The sequence below is a fragment of the Anser anser genome (genome assembly GCF_964211835.1).
Source record: "Anser anser genome assembly, chromosome: 4".
In the NCBI taxonomy this organism is placed as follows: domain Eukaryota; kingdom Metazoa; phylum Chordata; class Aves; order Anseriformes; family Anatidae; genus Anser; species Anser anser.
This window is the reverse complement of record NC_139724.1, coordinates 18,385,538-18,406,728: the sequence shown is the minus strand read 5'-3', so window position 1 is coordinate 18,406,728 and position 21,191 is coordinate 18,385,538. Positions and strand designations below refer to the sequence as shown.

Here is a 21,191-nt window from a genome sequence, read left to right as displayed (position 1 = left end):
ATTACAACATATCTACCTACTTCAGTTCTGCTTTTTCTTTCTGTACCCATTGCTTCTTAGGTTAAAACTAATAAGCAGTGTAAATTCTCCCTCAAACTGTGTATATCTACTGTGTTTGGATACAAATAGTCTGCCAGCAGGTAAAGTAAGCCAATAGTGTGGAAAGGAAAATGGAGTTTGTTTTTCTGAAAGTCTGTGCTCTAGGGAAATACCACATCACTGCCCCTTTACACGATTATGATTTGCTCAGCTTATGATTTGGTATTTGCTGCAATGGATTTTTATTCTGAAATAGAAATTTATCTGAAGTACATATTCTGCCTTAGGATAATACATGAAAATCTCAAAAAATGCCAAACAGGCCATAAAGCTTATGAGAAGCATGTATAATACCTAATAACAATACCAAGACTTTTCATTGATTTTTGTCAGGGTACAGAAAACAGCCTTTTTCTTACAGTTAAAAAATAATAATAAAAAAAACGTTCACCATTCAAGGGTTTTATCTGTTTGTTTTGCATTTTTAGAAATACTATCACCAAGCATCACCAAATAGCCCTACAGAAAAAAAAAACCCACGTAAGAAGTAACTGAATATTATATTGGTAAATATTTCTTTCTGTTTTATCTAACATACATCTGCAAAATAAAAAGGGATTATTAAATCATTCTGAATTATGCCAGAGTATCTAGTCAAGTCTAAGACAGACAGAAGGAAGCATCCATCCCTTCTTGGACAGGGGGAAGTCCCTTTTGCCCAGGAATTGGATTTAAGGTGGTCAGAACAGCTTAGAATTATCTTCCATTCAGTTTGTCCAACACAGGAGATGCTTCTTTTCTGTCTGCTTTCACATGGTGAAGAGCCATCTACTATCCAGTTCTCTTAACTTGCACCTTACTAAACATTTGTCTTTAATGATTTCTGTGAGACATCTGCCAAACCAAAATAAAATCAATTCCATATCCTGCCTACATACTGCTTCCAAGGGCTGCCGAGAAAGGCAGGAAGACAAAAACACTGCATAGGCCAATATGCAGCAAAAGGAGGAAGAGTGGAAGGGAAAGAGGAGAAAAAGCAAGAAAACAACCTGTCAAACTGACGAGCTAACAAGATGTTTCCAGCAAATCCACGCAAGCTGTCCTAGGAGCTCTACCTCCCAGGGCAGTAAGGGGAACAAGGCACAGCCCTTCCCTTGGTTTTCAACCTAGGGTCATACTTCATCATTCAATCCAAAGAAGCCACAATATTCAAGGTCCATCAAGAAAAAATGCAATTCTTAATGGAATTGTTCTGATCAGAAATCTACCTCACCCTAATTATAGAAATAGCTAACTCAAAGTTCTACGAAAAACAGCATCTAAACTTCCTTTCAGATCTCACACCTAAGGTAAGAGGATATAAAGTAAACAATTCCAATTGTTCTGGAAGACCAGTAACTTTAGGAACAGTGAGGTATCACCTATGATCCCTAAAGAGTTTGTTTTACCAAATCAAAGCAGTACAAGAAAACAAATAGTTGACTCACCAAGGGCAATGATGATCCATTTTCAGAATGCATCTTTAAAAAAAAAACAACAAATTTCCAAGCATCACAAAAGGCAAAAAGAAAAAAAAGCCAGAAACACAGCTGTGTCAGATTTAATCTACTTAACTAGAAATTAAGAATTACCCATACATACTATTGGTTACCTAGTCTATTAAGCAAAGACTATAAAAATTAACATAATAGAGTTTACGTATAAGTGCCCAAGGGCTTAATGATGTAAGAAAATGCTATCTACAGTGTCAGCTTTAAGCACAAACATTTTAAGAACTTACCTGGTATGAAAAATCCAAAATATTTTTGCAATTAATCATTCTCCATTAATAAAACGTACAAGAAAATAGACGTAATTGAAGGAACTGAATTTTGAAAATGTAAGAACAAAGTTAAGGTATTCTGGAAAGCATTAACTAATGTCATTCTGCAATTTTTACTTACATTTCATAGGATAACACAGGTCACCCTTTTTCTCTGCTATGCTTAAACGTAAGACCGTTCCTATGTTACATTGCAACTATTACTCTTTCAGTGCCTCTCCTGTTTTCGCTGCACAAAATGCTAAGTCTGCTCTGCCTCACAGTAGTGTAGCAAGATCTGATATGTAAGCAGCTGAAGAGTATTTGGAACAAGCTAAGGATAAATCAGTCTGAGGAAGCCCCTTCTCTTCAATTTAAATATCTAAATCAAGAGCAGAGAAGCACACAGACATACAAACTAATTGGAGAAAGGTCAGAGGGAGGAAAGCTGACAAAATAAGGTAATTGGACTTTGGGGGAATATGGAGGTGAGCTTCCTTTCACGTTACACAAACAAAAACTTTATGTTAGTGCTTCAGTTAGAAATGGCGGCTGCTTGGTTGTTTCCTTCTTTAAACAGAAATACCCTGCAAGTTATCCAATGAAAAATAGGATATTAAGTTTATTACCTCGGATAAGATGTAAGTGACATCATGATTAGATTGAGATGGGTAGGGATCTTTATTCAGATTCTAACAAAAGAAGCAAATTTTTGTTTATCAGCTACTTTTGGTTACATTCTTCAGGAAAGTTCTTTATTAATATTTATAATTTTCATAATTAAATAGTGTATAAGACCATGTAATCCAATTTGGCATCAAGAAATTCATTAAATGAATTAGAGTATGTTACAGACTTCCTCAATAAGAAATAAAAACTAAATCTGAAAAAAATCTAACAAAAAAAAAAGCTTCTCTGCCAAAACATTAAACCTGAAAAATAAGAGAATAAAAAAAAAAAGAAAGCTTCTGCATCAAGAAAACTACTCATTGAAAATATTTTCTTACTTGTCACACACAGAACAGTGATGGCAACGATCTGGTTTTACAAGATGGCATCTGTCACAGTATCTGATTGCTAAAGAAAAAAGTTGCAGGATTAGATCTCAACATACAGATACACATTTTGATTCCTGAAATCTGACCAGAACTGTGCACTAGAAGCTCAGGTCAGCAGAGCTCCCAGGAAAGCGTTGCAGTGAGATCGGAAGCACTTGCAAACCCTGAAGCATTCTTTATGCACTGCAATGCTGAATCTAGCAGAACAAACCCAGAATGCTCCATTTTTCCAGTCTTCTAATCGTGCTCATGGTTAGGGCTTTCTCCTCCAAAGCCAAGTCAGTGCTACACACCAACCACACCACCCCACAAAACTCTTCCTAGAACTGGGCCAGAAATCCTTTCAAGATTAGGCAACAAAAAAGCCTTTTTAAGCTATTATTCTAACAGCTCTAATTTACTGTATGAGATTAACTTTCACATTTGCTTAGCTAACAAGCATTCGCAAACTTACAGTATTATTAGGTTAAGACTAATTCTCAGTCTGGAAGAACTTTTGTCCTTGCTACGGAACAACCAGCAAGTAAAATAGTAATCGTTTCTTTCTGTGATCTCTCTAGCTATACACCACATTCAGATAATAATTTATTAATACTATTTTTCAATTATGCACTAAGAAATTAAATCTGTGCAAATAAAACTACATTTTCTCCTGCAGTTTGTTAGTATTATATGCTATTGTTTACCTTCAGTTTGCAAACATTTAGCAAGGCACTGTCCATCCACTGTAAAAATCAGAAATTGTACACAGCAATTTACTCTCCAACAGTGTTTTCATTGAATATGTGTAACTGCATAAAGTTACACGTATTCAATAAGTTAAGTTCTTGGGTTGCACTGCTGATTTATGAACTATGAAAAGAGATTCTTCCCTAAAATCCTTGAAAGACTTTGAATTAGTTTAGGCAGCCAAGTACATCAAGACACCTGCCTTCAGTGGTCTCCTGAACACCTATTTACCTCCAGACATTGTCCTCGTATAGATAGGAAGATCCTTGGCTGCCCGTCGTAAGACTTCTTGCTGGGATTCACCTCTAGGCTCCCTCTCTAGAGATTCCTTGTCTGAGTATGATAGATGAAACTGGAATAATTTTTAAAACCAAAGATAAGTTAGCAAATTGCAAGTTAAATAAGTACCTGTAGAGATGTAAAGAGAAACATTCATTACATAAAGATGGATTAGCAGCATATATGAGGTATTACAGCAAATAACTCACTGTTCCTAAGAGCGTTAGTTCAGTTTATAGCATTTTTGACTACTATTGAAGCAACACAATATTAAAATTCCTTCTGATTCGGTGTAGATATAATGCTGAATGTTTCCAGAAGTATTAAGAGACACTCTTCAAAGGGAGGATCAAGAGTTGTCATGATCAAATTTAATTACCAATCCCTTGAAAAATAGTTAATCTACTGTAATATCAAATATTAGCTAGTGACTATAAACTAGGGATGCCTGTCTTTAACTGAAAGAAAATATGCTACTAGCAATAGCAGAAAAGATAGCCAAATTTCTGTTCTAATGTCTGGCATTTTCCCTTTTATCCTTTGCCACTGGAGGGTCACTGTTCTCTTCATGGATGTGTTTGGACGTGGTTTTACACCAGGCCAGCTGGGAGCAGGGAAGAGCTGCATAGCCTACATGACAGAAAAACCACCTCTCATCGCCTCCTGCACTGAGCAACTTTCATCCCTGCCTGAAGTGACAACGGCAACCATCGCTCCTGTAACAACTCAGAGGGTAAGAAATTACTGAAAGAGATACATGCTATGCATTAAGTTGTCCAAATTTCTTACACTTTAAGATCCTCGGCAGCACAGCAACATAACCAACACTGTCACTGTTGCTTCTAGAAATGGGAAGGCATGGAAGTCCTTGGTATCACTACTGTCCTTGGTATCACTAGTGTTTATGTCTACAGAAAGGCTTAAGAGCTAGTCATTATAACATGAACTTTTTTCCTAAATGAAGGTGATGCATGTAAAGCTAAGAAAGCAGTCAGAAACACATAGGTAGGAACCCATTCTCACCTCCATAGAGAGGTGAGAGGCATCACTCCTCTTTCCTGATGGTTTCACAATCTTGCAGTATAAGCTAGAGGTTCACAGTCTAACCTGAGCTTCTCAGAAATTAACAAGCTTCTTTTATTTTTTCCCAGCAAGAACACACTCCTGTTGCTAACACCTATATTGGGTGACATAGGATTTCTTACTGTAGAAACTTGGTTCAGAATAACACTTTTTTAACGCTTCCTTTTTGAAAGCACGTAAAGCTATTCCTCCATCATTTTGGACCAGTTCTCAGAGTAGTCTGAAGTCTGCAAAACCCTCCTGCCTGGGAAACCATCTTCTCTCCCACCTTCATGCAATACCCGCACATAGCTGGTACACACAGGCACAGAATGGCATGGTCTGACCTGAAGTAGTTAAGGTAGTATGGTATCATCTGTGTTTGAAGTGTTTCTCAGGACAACTATTTCTAGTATGGGAGGGATGGCTACAACACATTGAATTTCAGAATAAAAATGTTAAGCTAAAAATATTTTAAATGTCAAGCCAGAAAGTACTTTAATGCTTTTAATATGTGTAAAAAATTGAAATAAGCTTAAGTAGCATCATACATGCTGTGTGGTTTGCACAAGCTGCAGTATTCATGAGAACAAAATGCAAAAGCTTTATCTGCTTTTTAGTCTTCTAATTAATATTTGCTATAGTTGACAGGTAAGTTGAAAGTACATCCATTTACATTCACAAGCTTTATCCCATAAGCTGGAAGCCAAACAGTAACTTAACATCACAAAACATCCTAATTAATTTAAAAAATTATGCTCTAGCAGATTAGCAAAAAGACATGGGACAACAAAAGATGTCACTTACTGCCAGCAACATTGTGTAAATTCAAAGAACATGGAAACATCACACATCGCTTTCTATTAGCTAGCTTCACTACTTTTAATATGATATTTGAAGTGCTTTGCTAGCATCGTATGGTAGTTTTAGAATATCAGCATAATTACTGAAGACTTGTCAAAATGTTTTGGTAGTCTTTTTTAATCTTTTAGTCTTCTAATTATCACTACAGTCACCATATATATATGCACATATTTTGCTATGTAATTACTAAATGAAGTAAGTTCTTAATTTATTTCCCTGCTACAGCTTGGGGCAAAGAGGAAAGACTGCAGGATGAAATTCAAGGAAGATGCCAATTACTTTGAATTATCGACTTGTCTTCACAATTACATATCTTTTTAGTGAATGAAAATTACCCAGAGAAGAACCTCCGCAAAACAGACAGTAGAAACCACAAGCTATTCATATCGTGTTGGCATGGTAATTATAAGAGATGAAGCTAGGACTCCATGCCAAAATAAGTATTGGCTTTGTGGGTATTTCAAAACTCCAAAGCAGTAGGATGCTTCCTCCTGGCCTGAGAGGTTTTGTTACACAGCACCTCCTGAGGAAGCTGGGGTGTCTGTACACAAACAGGATAAGGTACCAAAAGCTTGTTTTGGTTGTACCGAGTTGCATGGGGAAGAATGTTAAGACTAGGAAGTTTTATTATCTTTTATTTTTTACACATTAGAAAAGAATATAAAATTAAAACAAGAAGTACAAATAAAATCAACCACAAAGAACTAAAAACAATCACCTTGAGGCTATGTGATGTTGAATACAGTTTGTATCATAATGTTCTCCAAGACAACTGGATCCTTCTCATTTAACACTTCTGTACTAGCTGGACTTGGATCTAGGGTATATATCTACCTTTGACATCTATTCCATGCAGCTTTTCTACACTCTCCCCAGTATCAGCTTACCTGACTGCACACTCATACCACAACCAAGTTCCTTCATACCAAAACAGATGTGGAAGAAGCTTGAATTTAGGGGACAACTGACAGATGCTGACAGGCAACTCAACATACGTGTAAAACACGTGGAAATATTTTTCCCCATATAAAAATATACTTCCATGCAAAGATTTAATCTGCTAGTTCAAACAACACCAATTTTTTCAACTGAAGTTTTTTTTCTTTTTAACCATAAATTTTTAGCCATAAATTTCTTTTTAATCATAAATATTATTTAATTTTTAAAATTTAAGTATCTTTAAAATTTAGAAAAGGTGTAGCTTTTTTTTTTTTTTGATTTGTCAGTTATGCTGTTTGCAATCTGACTTCTTCCTAATAAGAAGTGGCAACTACTAGCTGTATCTTTCTACACAGTGTAAAACTACATGAGATCAGAGCCTAAGCTACTCAAACACTACAAAAGCAGGCATTTGACTAGGCTATTTCAGAAATGAAAGTTAAGTTTATCTTACTTCTTTTGAAGGATTCATTGGTAGCGTAAAGATTGTTTTCCAATATGACCAGACGAACAGCATGAAAAATATGTGGTAAGCAACCAGGCACACAACTAAAATCAAAAAGGAACAGAATTAATACCAACAGACCAGCGATACTATAGTGCTTACAGACAGATACAGTACATGCCACAGGTATTTACTCTAACAGATGTAAATACAGAGGTTCTGCAAAAGCTCTGCAACAGAAATACTGCACTGCAACTTTACATGAGACAATACAGACTGCAGGCTACAAATACTATGAAAGTTTGAGGGGAACTGTTATTTGCTTATTTTCAAGCAAGCAGTCTCCCTTTTTGCATTTGTTAAAACCTATTTAACAGAACTTTCTCTGCATTTCAGTTTCATAAACCACGCAGAGAGACTGTTAGCCATGGAGAGAGAAAAAAAAAGGAATTATAGTTACCTAACAATAAGGTGTTACAATACCTAAACAACCAGAGTGAGAGAGACTTTGTGTGCATATGATACCTGAATAATAACCATAACCAGTTAATTTGTTTTGCTAGATTTTTAAGATGCAGGTTTTTAGAAACAGCCTTGCATCCCTCCAGGTTCTTTAAACTCAAGTGTTCACTGCTTTATATTCTTCACAGCCAGCAATATATTCATGGATTTTAATAGATGCCTTTTTCAACATTTAAGTTTTTTTTTTTTTTTTTTTTTTTTTTTTTTTTTTTAGAGAACACAGAATGTAACATGAACTTTTTCAAAGACCTGCCATGTATTGCTAGGTATTTCTGTTTAAAAGCTCTCACTGTACATACCAGTTAATATGTACATTACTGCAGGAAGCCATCAGTGATGCTAACAATTCACTACAGTGAATACTAAATCCAAAATCTGTGTCCCCTGATTTAATTGCCCTAGTTCACAAGGAGGAGTATTTCCTTAGGTTATTCCTCCTTGGGCACAGAATTGCCAAATAAAGGCCACCTAGGACCACAGCAGCACAAAATATTATTTCCCTGTTGTGCAGATGAATTCAGACTATAGAGACCTCAGAGTTGGTCAGAGATGCTACACCTGTCAAATATTCTTTATGCAGCTGCTGTAAACTTATAAGATTGTCAAAAAAAAGAAAACATCACAAAGGGAAACATGCACTTTCACTGCACAGTCTGAAATACTCTCCCCATATGGTTAGCCTGTGGTTTTTATACATGTATATATAAAGCTATTCAGTGCTAGAGAATTCGCCATAACACTTGGGATGGTGTGCAGAACTGCAGGAACAGTAGCCCAGAATGTTCTTGGCTTTTGTAATTTTGCCTCCAGAACAACTCTGAATAGATGTTTCTGGTACTGAAGTTTGTTTATTCAAAAAAAAAAAAGCATAACACAGTAAGTATTTATTCTTGTTCACTCGACAGTTAAAAAGGATATGAAAGAAAAGCTAGCAAAATCTCATGATGCCATGTGTCACATCTATAAACTGAAAAAAAATATCTTATCAGTGTAAGTAAATGATAGACCTGGACCCCACATCAACCACAATATCCTGGATTACACTATCTTGCTATTGCAAAAGCTTCTGGCAGGTACAGTCCGCATTTTTAGTGAAGCATTTTTTAATCTATCTTTTAATCAATTCCAAGAAAAACTGATCTACTCATAGAAAATCAGTTTGTTTTTTTTTTTTAACCAGCATATTCATGGCATAAAATGAGGGCAAGGCAGGGCATTATATCATTTTGGTACACCATGTATTTACCAATCTGTATCTGTATTTTATTACTGAGAGAAGATGAGTAACTGTGGTCAGTAAGACAAATAATTTTCCATATATAGAAAGAAAAAAACAGCCTAAAGAGATTATCCCTTTTAAGGTCTGCACAAGACCCAAGCTCCCTTCATTTGTTCTTGCACCTCAGTCCTCCAGCATGGCCAAGGCCCTGACCTGTCACATCTCCCAGGTCACCCAGCCACCAGTTTCCTTACACTGTGATGGAGCCCCATCTCACCCAGGTGCTGCCACAGAAATCCTTCTATTTTACACATTTCCTTTAAAAAAAATAAATAAAAAAAATAATAGTGTACCCCTCGTATGAAGGCAACCCACTTAAAAATAGCTAGAGTCACCTGGAAGGTTACAACACCCACTAATAGGGGGCAACAGGGGGGTGAGACACATCTGCCCAGTTGTCATCCCTGACAACACTTTGGGTAGAAGTACAGCAAGTACAGGGTATAGAAATACATAGTAAATTTCTTTTCTCCTGACTGGCTCACCGAGGTTTTGACCAGCTAAAAAAAAAAAAAAAATGGAAATTAATAGTCATCAATGCCTTTTTCTGATTTGCTTTGTGAACAATGCCTACCGACACACTGAACTTTGTTCTTCCATGACAGAGCAGGAAGAAGCTGGAGCTGTTTCACAGCCTGCAGGTGTTGAAGCATGTGGGTATGCATACGCACTCCTGTGCTGGCCGTGTGGGCAAGATCACTGAACGGAAATGTGTTTTTCAAGCAAATATTTCTTAATTATCAAAATCTTTTACTAAGTGAGGGAGTCTCAAGTGACTTAAAAACTGCTGGGATGACACAAGTTTAAGTAGCACACCGTGTGCCTCCTAACCCTTATCCCCCTTCTCCATAAGCTTCACAGCCTCACTCTACAGTTCCAAATTGTGCTGTAGCTTTAAAATAGCATCTGGAAAAGCAATCTCAATATGTTAGTGCCTTTGGGTAGTGATAGCTAATCAGGCAGTTTTATTACCTTCTGGAAAGGTTATTTATCTAAAGGATTCTGTGTCTTCAAAGACATCGGCTAAAATGAAGCTGGAGAAAAAAAAATCATCTCTCATTTAAGTATGCTGCACCCTGCACAACCACCCTGATCATTTTCAAAAGCCTTGGTTTTACAAGAGCTGTCCTTGTTATAAATAAATAAAAATTTGAATAAAAATAAAAAATAAAAACAGAATATAAGGATTGTTTTAGTTGATACTTCAGAAAGTCAGTAAAGGAGAGAAAGTCCTCATTTTTCTCATCTCTACTTTAAATGGTAAAAGCAATGTTCAGGATCAAGACAATAATAGAAGGAGCTGAGGAGCACACCAAATGCATTCATTTAAAATGCAACAGATCTGAATCTCAATTCTATTCATAAACTACTGTACTACCCTGGCATATGAATTCCACTTATAAACAGCAAATAAAAATCTTACCTTTTTCTCCAATGTTTGTCATTGTTACTGAAAAACGAGAAAAAAAGGAAAAATTATTTTTAAATAGCAAATGACGTAACTGAGTATTTTAAGCTTTTGTTTTTCAACCAAATAGGGAAGAGTAATTATCAAATGATACGAGTTTAAGACTATACACTATCAAGCTTTTATAGTGCGGCTGCGTACATTCATCACTGGAATAGGTAAAGAATTAAAATCAATGCCAATTGCTTATAAATGTTTCCAGCCCCCATTCCCAGGCTCAGATCCATAGAACTTTCTTTCATCTGAAGTTGCCAAAGTTTAGCCCAAGGAAACCACCTCTGAAGAACACTTATTTAACTGTGGAGCTTCAAGTTTTATTGTTTATACATGTTCTGCTCTTGAGGTGGAGGTGTCAGACCCCAGAACTGGTTTTGCCAGCTATACCCAGTGATACCTTAGATCTCCAAGGCATAAAAATAGACAAAAGTAGACCGCAACCAGAACGCTGCTCCCCTGTCTTGGGACCTCCCAATACAAGAAAGCTGCAAGTCCAGGGGAGAGCCACCAAACTGGTAGGGACTGGACCACCCATCCTCTGGGCAGAGGCGGCACGATCAGGTCTTGTTTAGCCTGGGGAATGCAAAGTTGTGGGGGGACCCAACAGCAGCCTACCAGGACCTACAGGGAGGCATCAAGGAGGTGGAGCTGGGCTCTTCATAATGGTGCTTGGTGGGAGGACAAGAAATATTGGCCATAAATTAAAAGGAGGATTGGATTTGATACAAGGAAAGGCTTTTCCACCATGAGAAGAGTCCACCAGTGGAGCAAGTTGCCTAGAAAGGCTGTACGGTCTCCAGCTTTGGAGACTGGGTAACACTTCAAACAGCCTGGCCTGATCTCACACCTACCCTGCTTTGGGTTGGAATAGATGGGCTAAGGTCCCCTCAAACATAAATTATTCTGTAATTCTATAATTATAAAACAGGTCTATTAAAATGGGTATTTGACTCTAGATTGACTAAAATGAGCATCTACATAACCCGAGGGAAAATAGTAAATAACCACGTTTAACGAGTTTTTAGAAAAGTCGGAAAGACACCACAGAAGTTTCATATTATAATGAAAACTCTATTCCACCCTCAATTTTCAGGTTTAGCTAATTGCCAGCACAGTTTGACAAACTAGATATCAACCTAGACAAGAGCTAGAAAGAAGCTGAGGAAATATATACACACACGTGACTCTGAGGAGCAGAGATGCTGCAGTATCAGCACGCACAAAAACTGTGAAATTGTAAGCAGTCACCCGCCAGGAATAACCCAAAGACATCTTTAGAGTTGATGCATTAATTTAAGAGTGCTGGAGCTCTCAAGTTAGGGCAGAACAGCCAGTTCACAAATTCCAAATTTATTCCTCCACTCGGTATGACCAGGAAGGTATGCAGAATCCCTCTAGAGGAAAAATTCTGCTAGTCTTCTCCAAATAACTACTCTGCTAATTAAAAAGCCTTAGCAATGCATACAGTGCAGAAGCACTAATTTCAAATGAGTTCACTTATCTGACCTTGCACAATGATTGGTGGCACTTCTCCTCCTAACAAGGGCTTAGACCATTGTTGTGAAAGCGCTTGTCACCACCTTTCTCCCCATTAACTTTGGATAAAACGTTAATGTTTTTGAGACTTGTTTTCCAGTCACTGAATCAACATCAGACAAGCACGTTCTCTTCCTCCATACATCATCTTCTCTTAAGTAGCACTTCTGATGGGGACCAACTGCAGTTATTGATTAAGGACAGAAGAGACTTCGAATGCTGATGGTCTGTCTGCTCGCAACAGAAACATTTCTATGTCTGCAAGTAAAGGACCGACACAACCGATAAATTCAAATTTAATAATCTGTTTTTCACTGCAGGCCTACAGCTTTCCAAAATTTCTGTGCACCTCCTGGAGCAGACACGCTCTTCAGAGCCTGCATCTGTTCAGGAGACAAGCTTTCCAGCTTTGCAGTATCTAGCTTGGAAGCCAAGTATTCCTGACAGGCAGCAGCTGCAGGTCCTGAAGGCTAAAACATTAGGTGCCCAAAGATGACTGAGAAACAATTTTATGGACATTCGTGTCATTTTAATCTCTTACCAATGGGCAAGAGAGTTATTTCATGCACTCCTGAGTCGCCACCGCCACGCAAGACTGAAGTAGAAGCACCGCGTCTGAGAGCGGCCACCATCTCCAACCTCACCGCTCTTTTCCTCCACACATACGGCAATGGATGTTTACACAGAGCCTGACTGCACTGCTTAGCAAACATCCCCTCTGACTGCGCCACGGAGGAATATGCCAGCTATCCAATAACCCGCAGCTTCTCACAGGGTGAAGTATTACTCCTCCTGCTCAGGCCTTTTGTAAATCGCCTTTGACAAAGGCTCCCAGAAGGAAGTATAAAGATGGGGGAGAGTAACTGAAAGGTGACTGCGGGACAACGTGACCAGGGAGGAAATACGTTTTTCCTTCCCCCTAAATGAGACAGAATTAAACAACAGCAAAAAATAGTCCTTAGAAATCAAGCTTTCCCTTAAATTTCCTGTGAAAAGTAAACTTAATTTATTTGTTGAATGACCACGATACGAAGTCTTTCCCGGGTAACTACAAAATGCTTACAGTTCTAAAAATCATACTGTTTAAGTGCATGGAAAATCATTTTTTAACAAGAAAAGTCTGACTAATTTGTAATTTGAACAAAAATGTTTGCTATTTTTCCCACTTTCCGAACAGCACCCTCAATATATTTATTAAAAATTAATTCCCTATTTTTCAGAAGATACACCGATCTGCCTTTGCATTATTATTCAATAGTACTTGATTATATAGTCTTTTGTGAATCATTTATACCACTTTCTGGCGGTTTTCTCATTTCTTTTCCTAGGGGTTGTGTTAACTGCTGGTAATGCACAAAAAAGTAGGTCAGACCGCGCATTGTCATTAATAAATATCAGCTTAAATGCTGCACATTCACGTACTGGTAGTCAAATAGCATAGAAATAATAAGCATAGAAAGTACTTACATCTACAGTAACTAAAAATAAGCACCAAGGACACACCAGGACCAACCGTGAAGCAATTTTTACAGGTTTGGAGGAAACAGGCAAAGAGCCTTTGCAATAGCAATGGCATGGCAGCTTCTATATTTTCAGAGCCAGAGATAATTGTCAAAGCATGACCTGCCTCCAAGTAGACAGCACCAAGTCAGAGCTCTGCTCATCTGAGACGCCGTGGGGGCACGCTTCGTTAAGAATTAGCCTTCCGCTGCTGCACTGCCAGGATGCCATTTATGGTTCAGCACCAGACGACTCTCACGTAATTAGAGCCTCTCTGTTTCATTACATGGCTTACAGACAGTGCTCATCAGCATCAGGGAACAGGCTGGGACATACATGAGACTTTGGCCAACATAGATGCCGGTTTCCTGGGCCATCAGACACAGTACAGCACACTCATTAGTCTATGCCGCTGAATATATTGTCTGTGCTTGCAAAAAAAACCACATTAGACTGAGGACAGAGAGTTACGTTACACAACACAGGGTGAAAAAAAAAATAAAAATTTACCAGCAGAGTAAAAATTCATGATGGAGAGGACACCGTAAAAGCCTGGGGAATTCACCCTGTGCCAGCTGGTAGTCCTCATTACTGGGAGAAAGGCATTCAAGCATTAGGAATGCACCTTGATAGCCAAAGAGGCGCCAAAGTATCTCAAGACTGCCTGCTACGACTCCTTTATCATAAAACCAGAGCACAACTGAGGCTGGCAGGGCCCTCTGGAGCCTATATGCTCCAACCCCTGCTCCGGCAGGGCCACCCAGAGCTGGCTGCCAGGACCACGTCCAGGGGGCTTCTAAAGATCTCCAAGGAGGGAGAGTCCACAGCCCCTCTGGGCAGCCTGTGCAGCAACAACTCATTGTTGCAAAATAACTCATTTGTAAAAGGTTAACCCACAAGTGCTCCTTTGACTCTGCAAAGTCAATTCGTGCTGGATCAGACCTTACTTCAGCTTAGAAGTGGACTTCCCATTTCTTGAACTAGGGCTCATTTTCTCTAGAAATCTTTATTCTCACTTACCCATGGAAAAATTAAGTAGGCATCTGTCTCCAGATAGCCTGAGACATAGCAAGACACATTACTAGCACAGAACTCCAAAGTGATCTCAGAGGATAAAATTAATGTAAAAAAAAATAAAAAATAAAAAAATTGCACCAGTTTTCCAGCGTTAAATCTTCCTTGATTTCTAAACCCAAAATCAAAGTTCCTGAGCAGTGAATGTAATGGATGAATAATAATAATAATAAAAGACTGGAGAAAGCAATGAATCTTTAAAAGCTTTAATGGAAGCGAATATACAAAATCTTGCTTCCACATTTGATGTACATCTTTAAAATATTTAAAACTTTGGAATGGGAATATCAGATAGATCTAATTTTAAGACTCTGCAGCCACATCTATAAATAGTTGTTTCTCTCACACTTGTATATAATTTAACATCCTGGATCCGATTCACAAAACTAAGTATGTATTTCATCTTTATAACGCATTTGAAGCTGTAAAACACTGATATATAGATGCAGTTTAACTCTCTGCACACATAAAAGTGTTTTACTGTTGTGACAAGTATTCTATCCTTATATGCAATAGTCCTTTACAAATAATAATAATAATAAAAAAATCAGTGCTATAATACAAACTGCCACTTTGCTAGGCAGAGCAGTGAATTGCATTGATTCAGAATGACAAGGAGGAGACTTGGGACACTGCTTCATTTAAGAACAAAAGCAACAAACTATTCCTGGGAGACATAAGGTTAGCGTAGTCCTCAATAATGCACACATTTGGATTTGACAGTATTTGCGAATGTGTCAGTAAATTCATTTGAACCCCTAGTACTGTGCCCATTGAACTACATCAGTGCTCCCCTACCAACAGCAAGCTACCATCTGACATCCTTTCAGGTAGGGTCACAACAAAACCATTGCTTGCAAACTGAGTGTGCCCCAAAACTGATCTAATCTTTCATCTTTACAAACTTCTTATTCACTTCCCATGTCAGAGGGACTATCTTTAAACTACTCCTAAATTTGTATGATCAGACCCTTTTTAGCAAAGAAAGAGCACACCCCGACGAACACATCTATACAAGCTGCTATATATCAAGCAATGCTAACTCAATTTCAGAAGCGGAGCTTTCTTTGAAATTCTGAGAAAGAAATCAAATGAAATTTGGGAAATGCACAGGAATTCCTGCTGGCTAAAATTCAGAAGCCAATTTTACTTCAGCTGTGAGGTTTTAAGCTTTCCTAAAAGCAACCAGAGATCAGAAGAGAAAAAATGTGGCATCTGCAAAACCTGGCATAAATACATATACAATTATGTTTTGACCAAAATCCATTGCTATCTTAGCAGCCAACGTACAGACAGCAGTGTTACAACATATGTGTATTTCTGTAGTGAAATGTAAGCTGTAGTTGATTACAAGATGTGAGCGATGAGTACCAGGAATCCTTTGATCCATTTGGAAAACATATGGAGCAAAGAGCTCAAACCCAGATGACCAAATCTTGGGCCCCCACTTTTTCCTTTGCTATGCACACGGTCTATCAGCTTCTATCTCAACGTGTTCTGATCCCTGATCACACTGTGCCATGCCTCCAGGGCACACATTAATTCTGCCTCTAAATTGTGATGAATTAAGCAGCTTTTTATCCCGCTATAACTCCATTCCACTGTCACTGCATTGAATCAAAACCCTCCGTTCAGCGCTAACCAATCTGATCCTCCACCAAAACTCTTTTACGCCCATTAACATCTTTAGCAACTGGGTGTCACATCGCATTTCTCTGTTCTGCACTGAAGGTAGTGGTGGGCAGCTCACAGTTGCACATTCATACAAAATACAAGGATGTGGTTTATGAGCTCTCCTGACTGGATGGTGAATGTCTTGTTGCCTCCCCCTTCAACTGTGCTGAAGTCACTCACACTTTCTCAGATCAGCCAGACCACTCCTCAGGTGGGAACATTTCCTTCCTCTCTCTTCACTGAAGCAGTCAGAAAAATGCTCATTGCTCATTTCCAGGTTCCACAGCAGGTCTATCCTCCTTCTTTAAAGTTACAAATTCAAGTTGTATTTTAGGACACGATTCCCTGAGCAAGAGTATTATCCTTCAAATTAAAATTGGTGACAAGTAAAAATGAATTAAAACTGTACATATGAAACCAATTTGTACTTTATTGGACAACCATTTCATCAGCACGGTTAAAATTGTCACCATCTGTCCCAGCACTGTCAAATGTTCAGGTTTTCCTTCTCATAAATAACTTCAAATCATGAATTGGTAGGAAAAATAAATAAATCTCAATATCCAAGATTGTCAAGAACATTTCTGACAAACAGCTGTCAGAAACAACACAAATATCTACTGGTTCTGCCTTACCCAAAGCAGCGGATAATGGAGTGGATAATTATTTGAAGCCCCTTATAGTTCTACTAACCCAAATTAGAGATGCACCTAAAGAGGAAAACATAAGAAAAATTATTTTCTTTGCATATGCAGAGTTTACTGGATCCAAAATGCATTTTCTGAGTACGGACACATGGATGAAGAGGATGGGAGAACACTGCATTTGCAGTTCATGTTGTTGTTCCAAATACCTTATGTTGAAATTTCAGTAGCTTCACTACTAAAGTGCAACATAATCATTGTGCATTGTTAGTGTTTTCTACTCTTTTTAGAATGTATCACTCTTTATGAAATTTTGGAAGGCTTACAAATGCAGAATATAAAAACAATGGAAAAAAAAAAGTATGTTTAAAAACCTCTCTAGTTTTATATTTATGCATCCACAGCTACTGTGAGAACAATTGGCAGGAATTAGAAAAGCATGAGATCCCAACACACTCTTCCACCTAGTAGATATATTTTAACTGAACATCATTTTGATTTCACTTTATCTCCAGATGTGAGGATTTGGGGTCACGCCAAAGCCTCTAAATTATTTTTATGGAAGAATATATCTTATTTTCAAATATTATTGACCTTAGAGATACAAAGCAATTTGACAAGAGTTGTGGGATCTCATACAAAACTTCATCTGATTTAACCAAAGGCTACAATTAATCAGAGATTATATGTTTGAGAAATCCTGAATTAAAATCTACCCTCTACAGCATGCAGCCCTTTCCTTTCTGGGAGAGTTTTCAATCAGTCCTATGAATCACTCCACTTCTAGCAACAAGGAACAATTACAATTTCAAAGAGCAGGATGCTTGCAAGCCCAGAAGCACTGTGAAATGCCGCAAAATATTTTTATACCAGAGAATTTAGAAAAAAAAGTTCTGTTTTACTTAAGCACACTGCAGATCCTAGAAACAAGTCTATCCACACTATCTAGGAAAAATTAGACATTGCTGTTAAAAAAAAAAAGTTTCCAGTCCAATGCATGTTCCCTTCTACATGCGTTAGTGTTTAGTCCAGCCCTTCAGAGATGACTTTACATCCTGCTCCCAAAGCAACATCCAAAGACACAGCAAGCAGCAGTGTTGTCCTTTAGGTTTGTAAAAAATAACATTTCTCATATACTGTAAAGGTGCTGTTCCCATATTAGAGATTCTTTGAAAACAAATGTATTTTACAACATTTCCAGCTTCGCAGTTTTTAAAAATTGACTCGTCTCATTTAAATCTAGTATTCTATAAGCAGCAGGAAGAGGACAACCATTGACTGAAAAGCCTTGAATGCCTTCTCCTTTATCTTAAAGGTTAAAGATGTGCAAGCACTTAGCTGAATCCACTAACTAAAGAGGCAGAACTCTAAGCGTGGTAATACCACAGGTAAAAGTTGTGGTTCCTTTTCTCTCCCCCCTGCCTTTTTTTGTTATTGTTTCTAAAGCTTGAATCATTTTTCCTGATTTCTAAAACGTTGCTCAATACCATAACTGCTAAGTTTTAAGGATGAAAGAGAACACCTCAGGGAACTTCCTTCTTTTTTTCAATGTAAGCTCCCTCCTACAACAGTTGGTCAAAACTGCAAAAACACCCAGAACACTACAACTGAAACTCTCATTACTAAAAGCTCAAAGAAACCATTTACATCAGAACTGTGCAACGCTGCTTGCTAAATCCTACTGCACAACGGTTAACATTGTTTGCTGTACATTGTCTTGTCATCAGCATCCCTGACAGCCAGTCGCAACAAAATCAGCAATTACACACATCCCCTGAGCAGGCAGCGCCGCAGGAATAAAAGATGAGCAGAGCAGACAGGCTGGCTTCAAAGCACTGAAACGCTTACAGCCTTTTCCTGCTGCTGACTTTCGTTCTCAGAGTTGTTAGCTATTCCTTCTGTTGTTTACACTAAATATTCATTAGTAAGACAAGACATAAGTTTGCTTTATCTTAATATGCCAAAAATGAGGAAAAACATCCAGATATAGATAAAAGATGGAATTAAGGCAAGTCGTGGGCAACTGTTATGCTGAATTCATAAGCTGGTAAGCCGGGAGGAATGTGGGTAGAGGGAAATGACAAGAAAATTTTAAAAGCCACCTTTGTTCACAGACAGGGCTTCAGCACCGGCAGTTTTAGCAGAGTCCCAAGAGTCCCTCTCCCTTTCTTCCTATCACAGGCCTTTTGCTCTGAGGGGTTCTCAAGGACTTACAGTGCCATAGTTTACAGGAAGTTTCAAGCCTGCTATTACCCTAAGAGGCCTTATGAAATGCTTTCAGGTACACTACAACTCTTTCTTCCTCTGTTTGGTAGACTTACATAGAAAAAAGCATACAGCAGATCACTCAAATAGCAGTGCCCACATCAAGCCTCCTTTGTTGTGTACATATCAAGGGGCTGTGTACATTAGGACAGACATTAACTATATGGTCACTCACTCCTGCAGCATCCTTGCCCTCCTTGCATCAGCCCACAGCTTCCCACACAATGCTCTGCAGGGAGACACTTCGCTCCTCCTCTCACCAGGACACAGCACTCAAATCCCACTTTCTAGCTGAAGAGCAGCACTTAACAGATCTGAATGCTGTTAGTGAAATATATATATATATCAACTACACCATACCAAGTCTTGATACCTCCCTCCAAAACAGAGGTGCTAAGCCAGGGAATCATGTCTGGCTTAATGCCTCAACAGTTCAGCCAGGCATCTGTACAACAAAAACCTTCCCATCACATTCTTCTGTTAGAAAAAAATATCCAGAATTAGTTACCAGACTGCTGAGATTTTCCACATGAACAGCCGAAGTCTGGCAAAGTTATACGGGCGTATAAATGCACTGAATGAGCTTGATGAGGCTATTTCCCCACCACCACCACCACCACGATCCCTGAACAGATGCTTGGCAGCTACTCAGTGCTCACTGTGATCCCCACCTAGAGCAAAGGGGTAAAGGAGATGCAGCGGACAGTTTGTGTTCCCAGCATCATAACACCGCTCACGAAACACCTGGATTTAAACGAACACTATGAAACATCTAAACATCATGACGCATCTAAAATTTAAAGATTGTTTCCTGCAGGATAAACACCCACAGAAACTGGAATCGATTCAAGAGAGCCCAGCTGGCTTGCCATTTAATTAACCCTTCTGGCTTGACCCCCCCCAGCTGAACCAAACACCCAGCTCTCCCCAGGTGCATGGCCACCCGCCTGCTGCCCAGGGCCAGAAGCAGGGGCAGCGGGCATCCTTTGGGTGCCCCAAACCCCACCCCGGAGAGCTGCCCTGCCCCGTGGTCCTCCTGCTCCCAACTCGGGGGGCACCACTTAACCCCTTCACGCTTCCGCCTCGGTCGCCAGAAGCCAAATTTAGGCACACGACGCTTCCCCGACCCCCTTCGCGGCGCAAGCCGCGGGCTGGCTACAACCGGCGGCCGCCCCCTGCCCCCCCCCCCGGCGGCACTCACGCAGGCAGAGCTGGGTGACATAGGCGTAGTAGGACCAGCACAGGATGCTGGAGATGAAGAGCACGGGCACCCAGTAGAGCAGCCGCTGGCAGCGCCGCCGCACGCCGCCCCAGCCGCCCGCCGACCCGGCCGCCGCCGCTGTCCCCGCTGCTGCCGCTGGTGGCGGCGCCGCCGCCATCTTCCCGCACCTCATCCCGGCCGCGCATCCCCGCCCCGCCGGGGTCCCTCCTTCTCCTCCCTTCTCTCCTTCTCCTCCCTTCCCTCCTTTCCTCCGAGCTCCTCCCACAGCGGGCCGGCACAAGGGGCGGCTCTGCCCGCCCCCCTCTACCGGGCCGAGGCTGGCTGGGCCCCTGCTGCCTCAGGCGGTGGGATGGGACACAAGTGTGTTGGTCGTGTGAGGCTAGGGTGGGTCTTCTGGTTTTCTCCCAGTCCCTCCACTTTTATTTTATTTTCCACCCAAGGATGGTGATATTTAACCTCCCTTGAAAATGGTTTAAAAACACTCGCACAAAAAATAAAAAAGTGCTGCCTCGTGTGCAATGTTTTGTAGCGACCCTTAAAACATGACACACAATTAAACAACGAGCAGCAAGCATGGCAGGTTGCTGTGTCACAGCGAGCAGGAGGCTGTCAGAGACCTGGGCATCCTGGTTGGCAGGGGATGATGGCCTGCGGCCTGCTGACTCACTCCTTCCCAAAGATGCTTTACGTTACGGGCATAGTAATCAAACACTTGTGAAACGTCCTAGTAAATCCACATTGCCTTACGGTATGCGCGCCCAAGTCGTGGCTGAATTATCGTGCCAGAATTAGAA

The 21,191-nt window shown here is 39.6% G+C and overlaps 1 protein-coding gene across 4 annotated transcripts in view; it reads right to left on the bottom strand.

Annotated features, from left to right (window-relative positions):
* ZDHHC2 (zDHHC palmitoyltransferase 2) overlaps positions 1-21,191 on the bottom strand; it is a 36,763-nt gene that overhangs the window by 11,371 nt on the left and 4,201 nt on the right. The window contains exons 1-6 of one of the 4 annotated variants that reach the window (XM_083835033.1): positions 20,377-20,636; positions 10,441-10,467; positions 7,226-7,320; positions 3,859-3,979; positions 2,848-2,917; positions 1,527-1,559 (exon numbers count right to left, since the gene is read on the bottom strand). In XM_083835033.1, coding sequence (XP_083691159.1) covers positions 1,527-1,559; positions 2,848-2,917; positions 3,859-3,979; positions 7,226-7,320; positions 10,441-10,467; positions 20,377-20,569 — 539 coding nt within the window. In that variant the 5' untranslated portion in view covers positions 20,570-20,636. Of the gene's footprint in view, positions 1-1,526; positions 1,560-2,847; positions 2,918-3,858; positions 3,980-7,225; positions 7,321-10,440; positions 10,468-19,846; positions 20,182-20,376; positions 20,637-21,191 lie in introns of those variants that run through there. The other 3 variants (XM_083835036.1, XM_083835035.1, XM_083835034.1) reach the window with 3 other exon arrangements.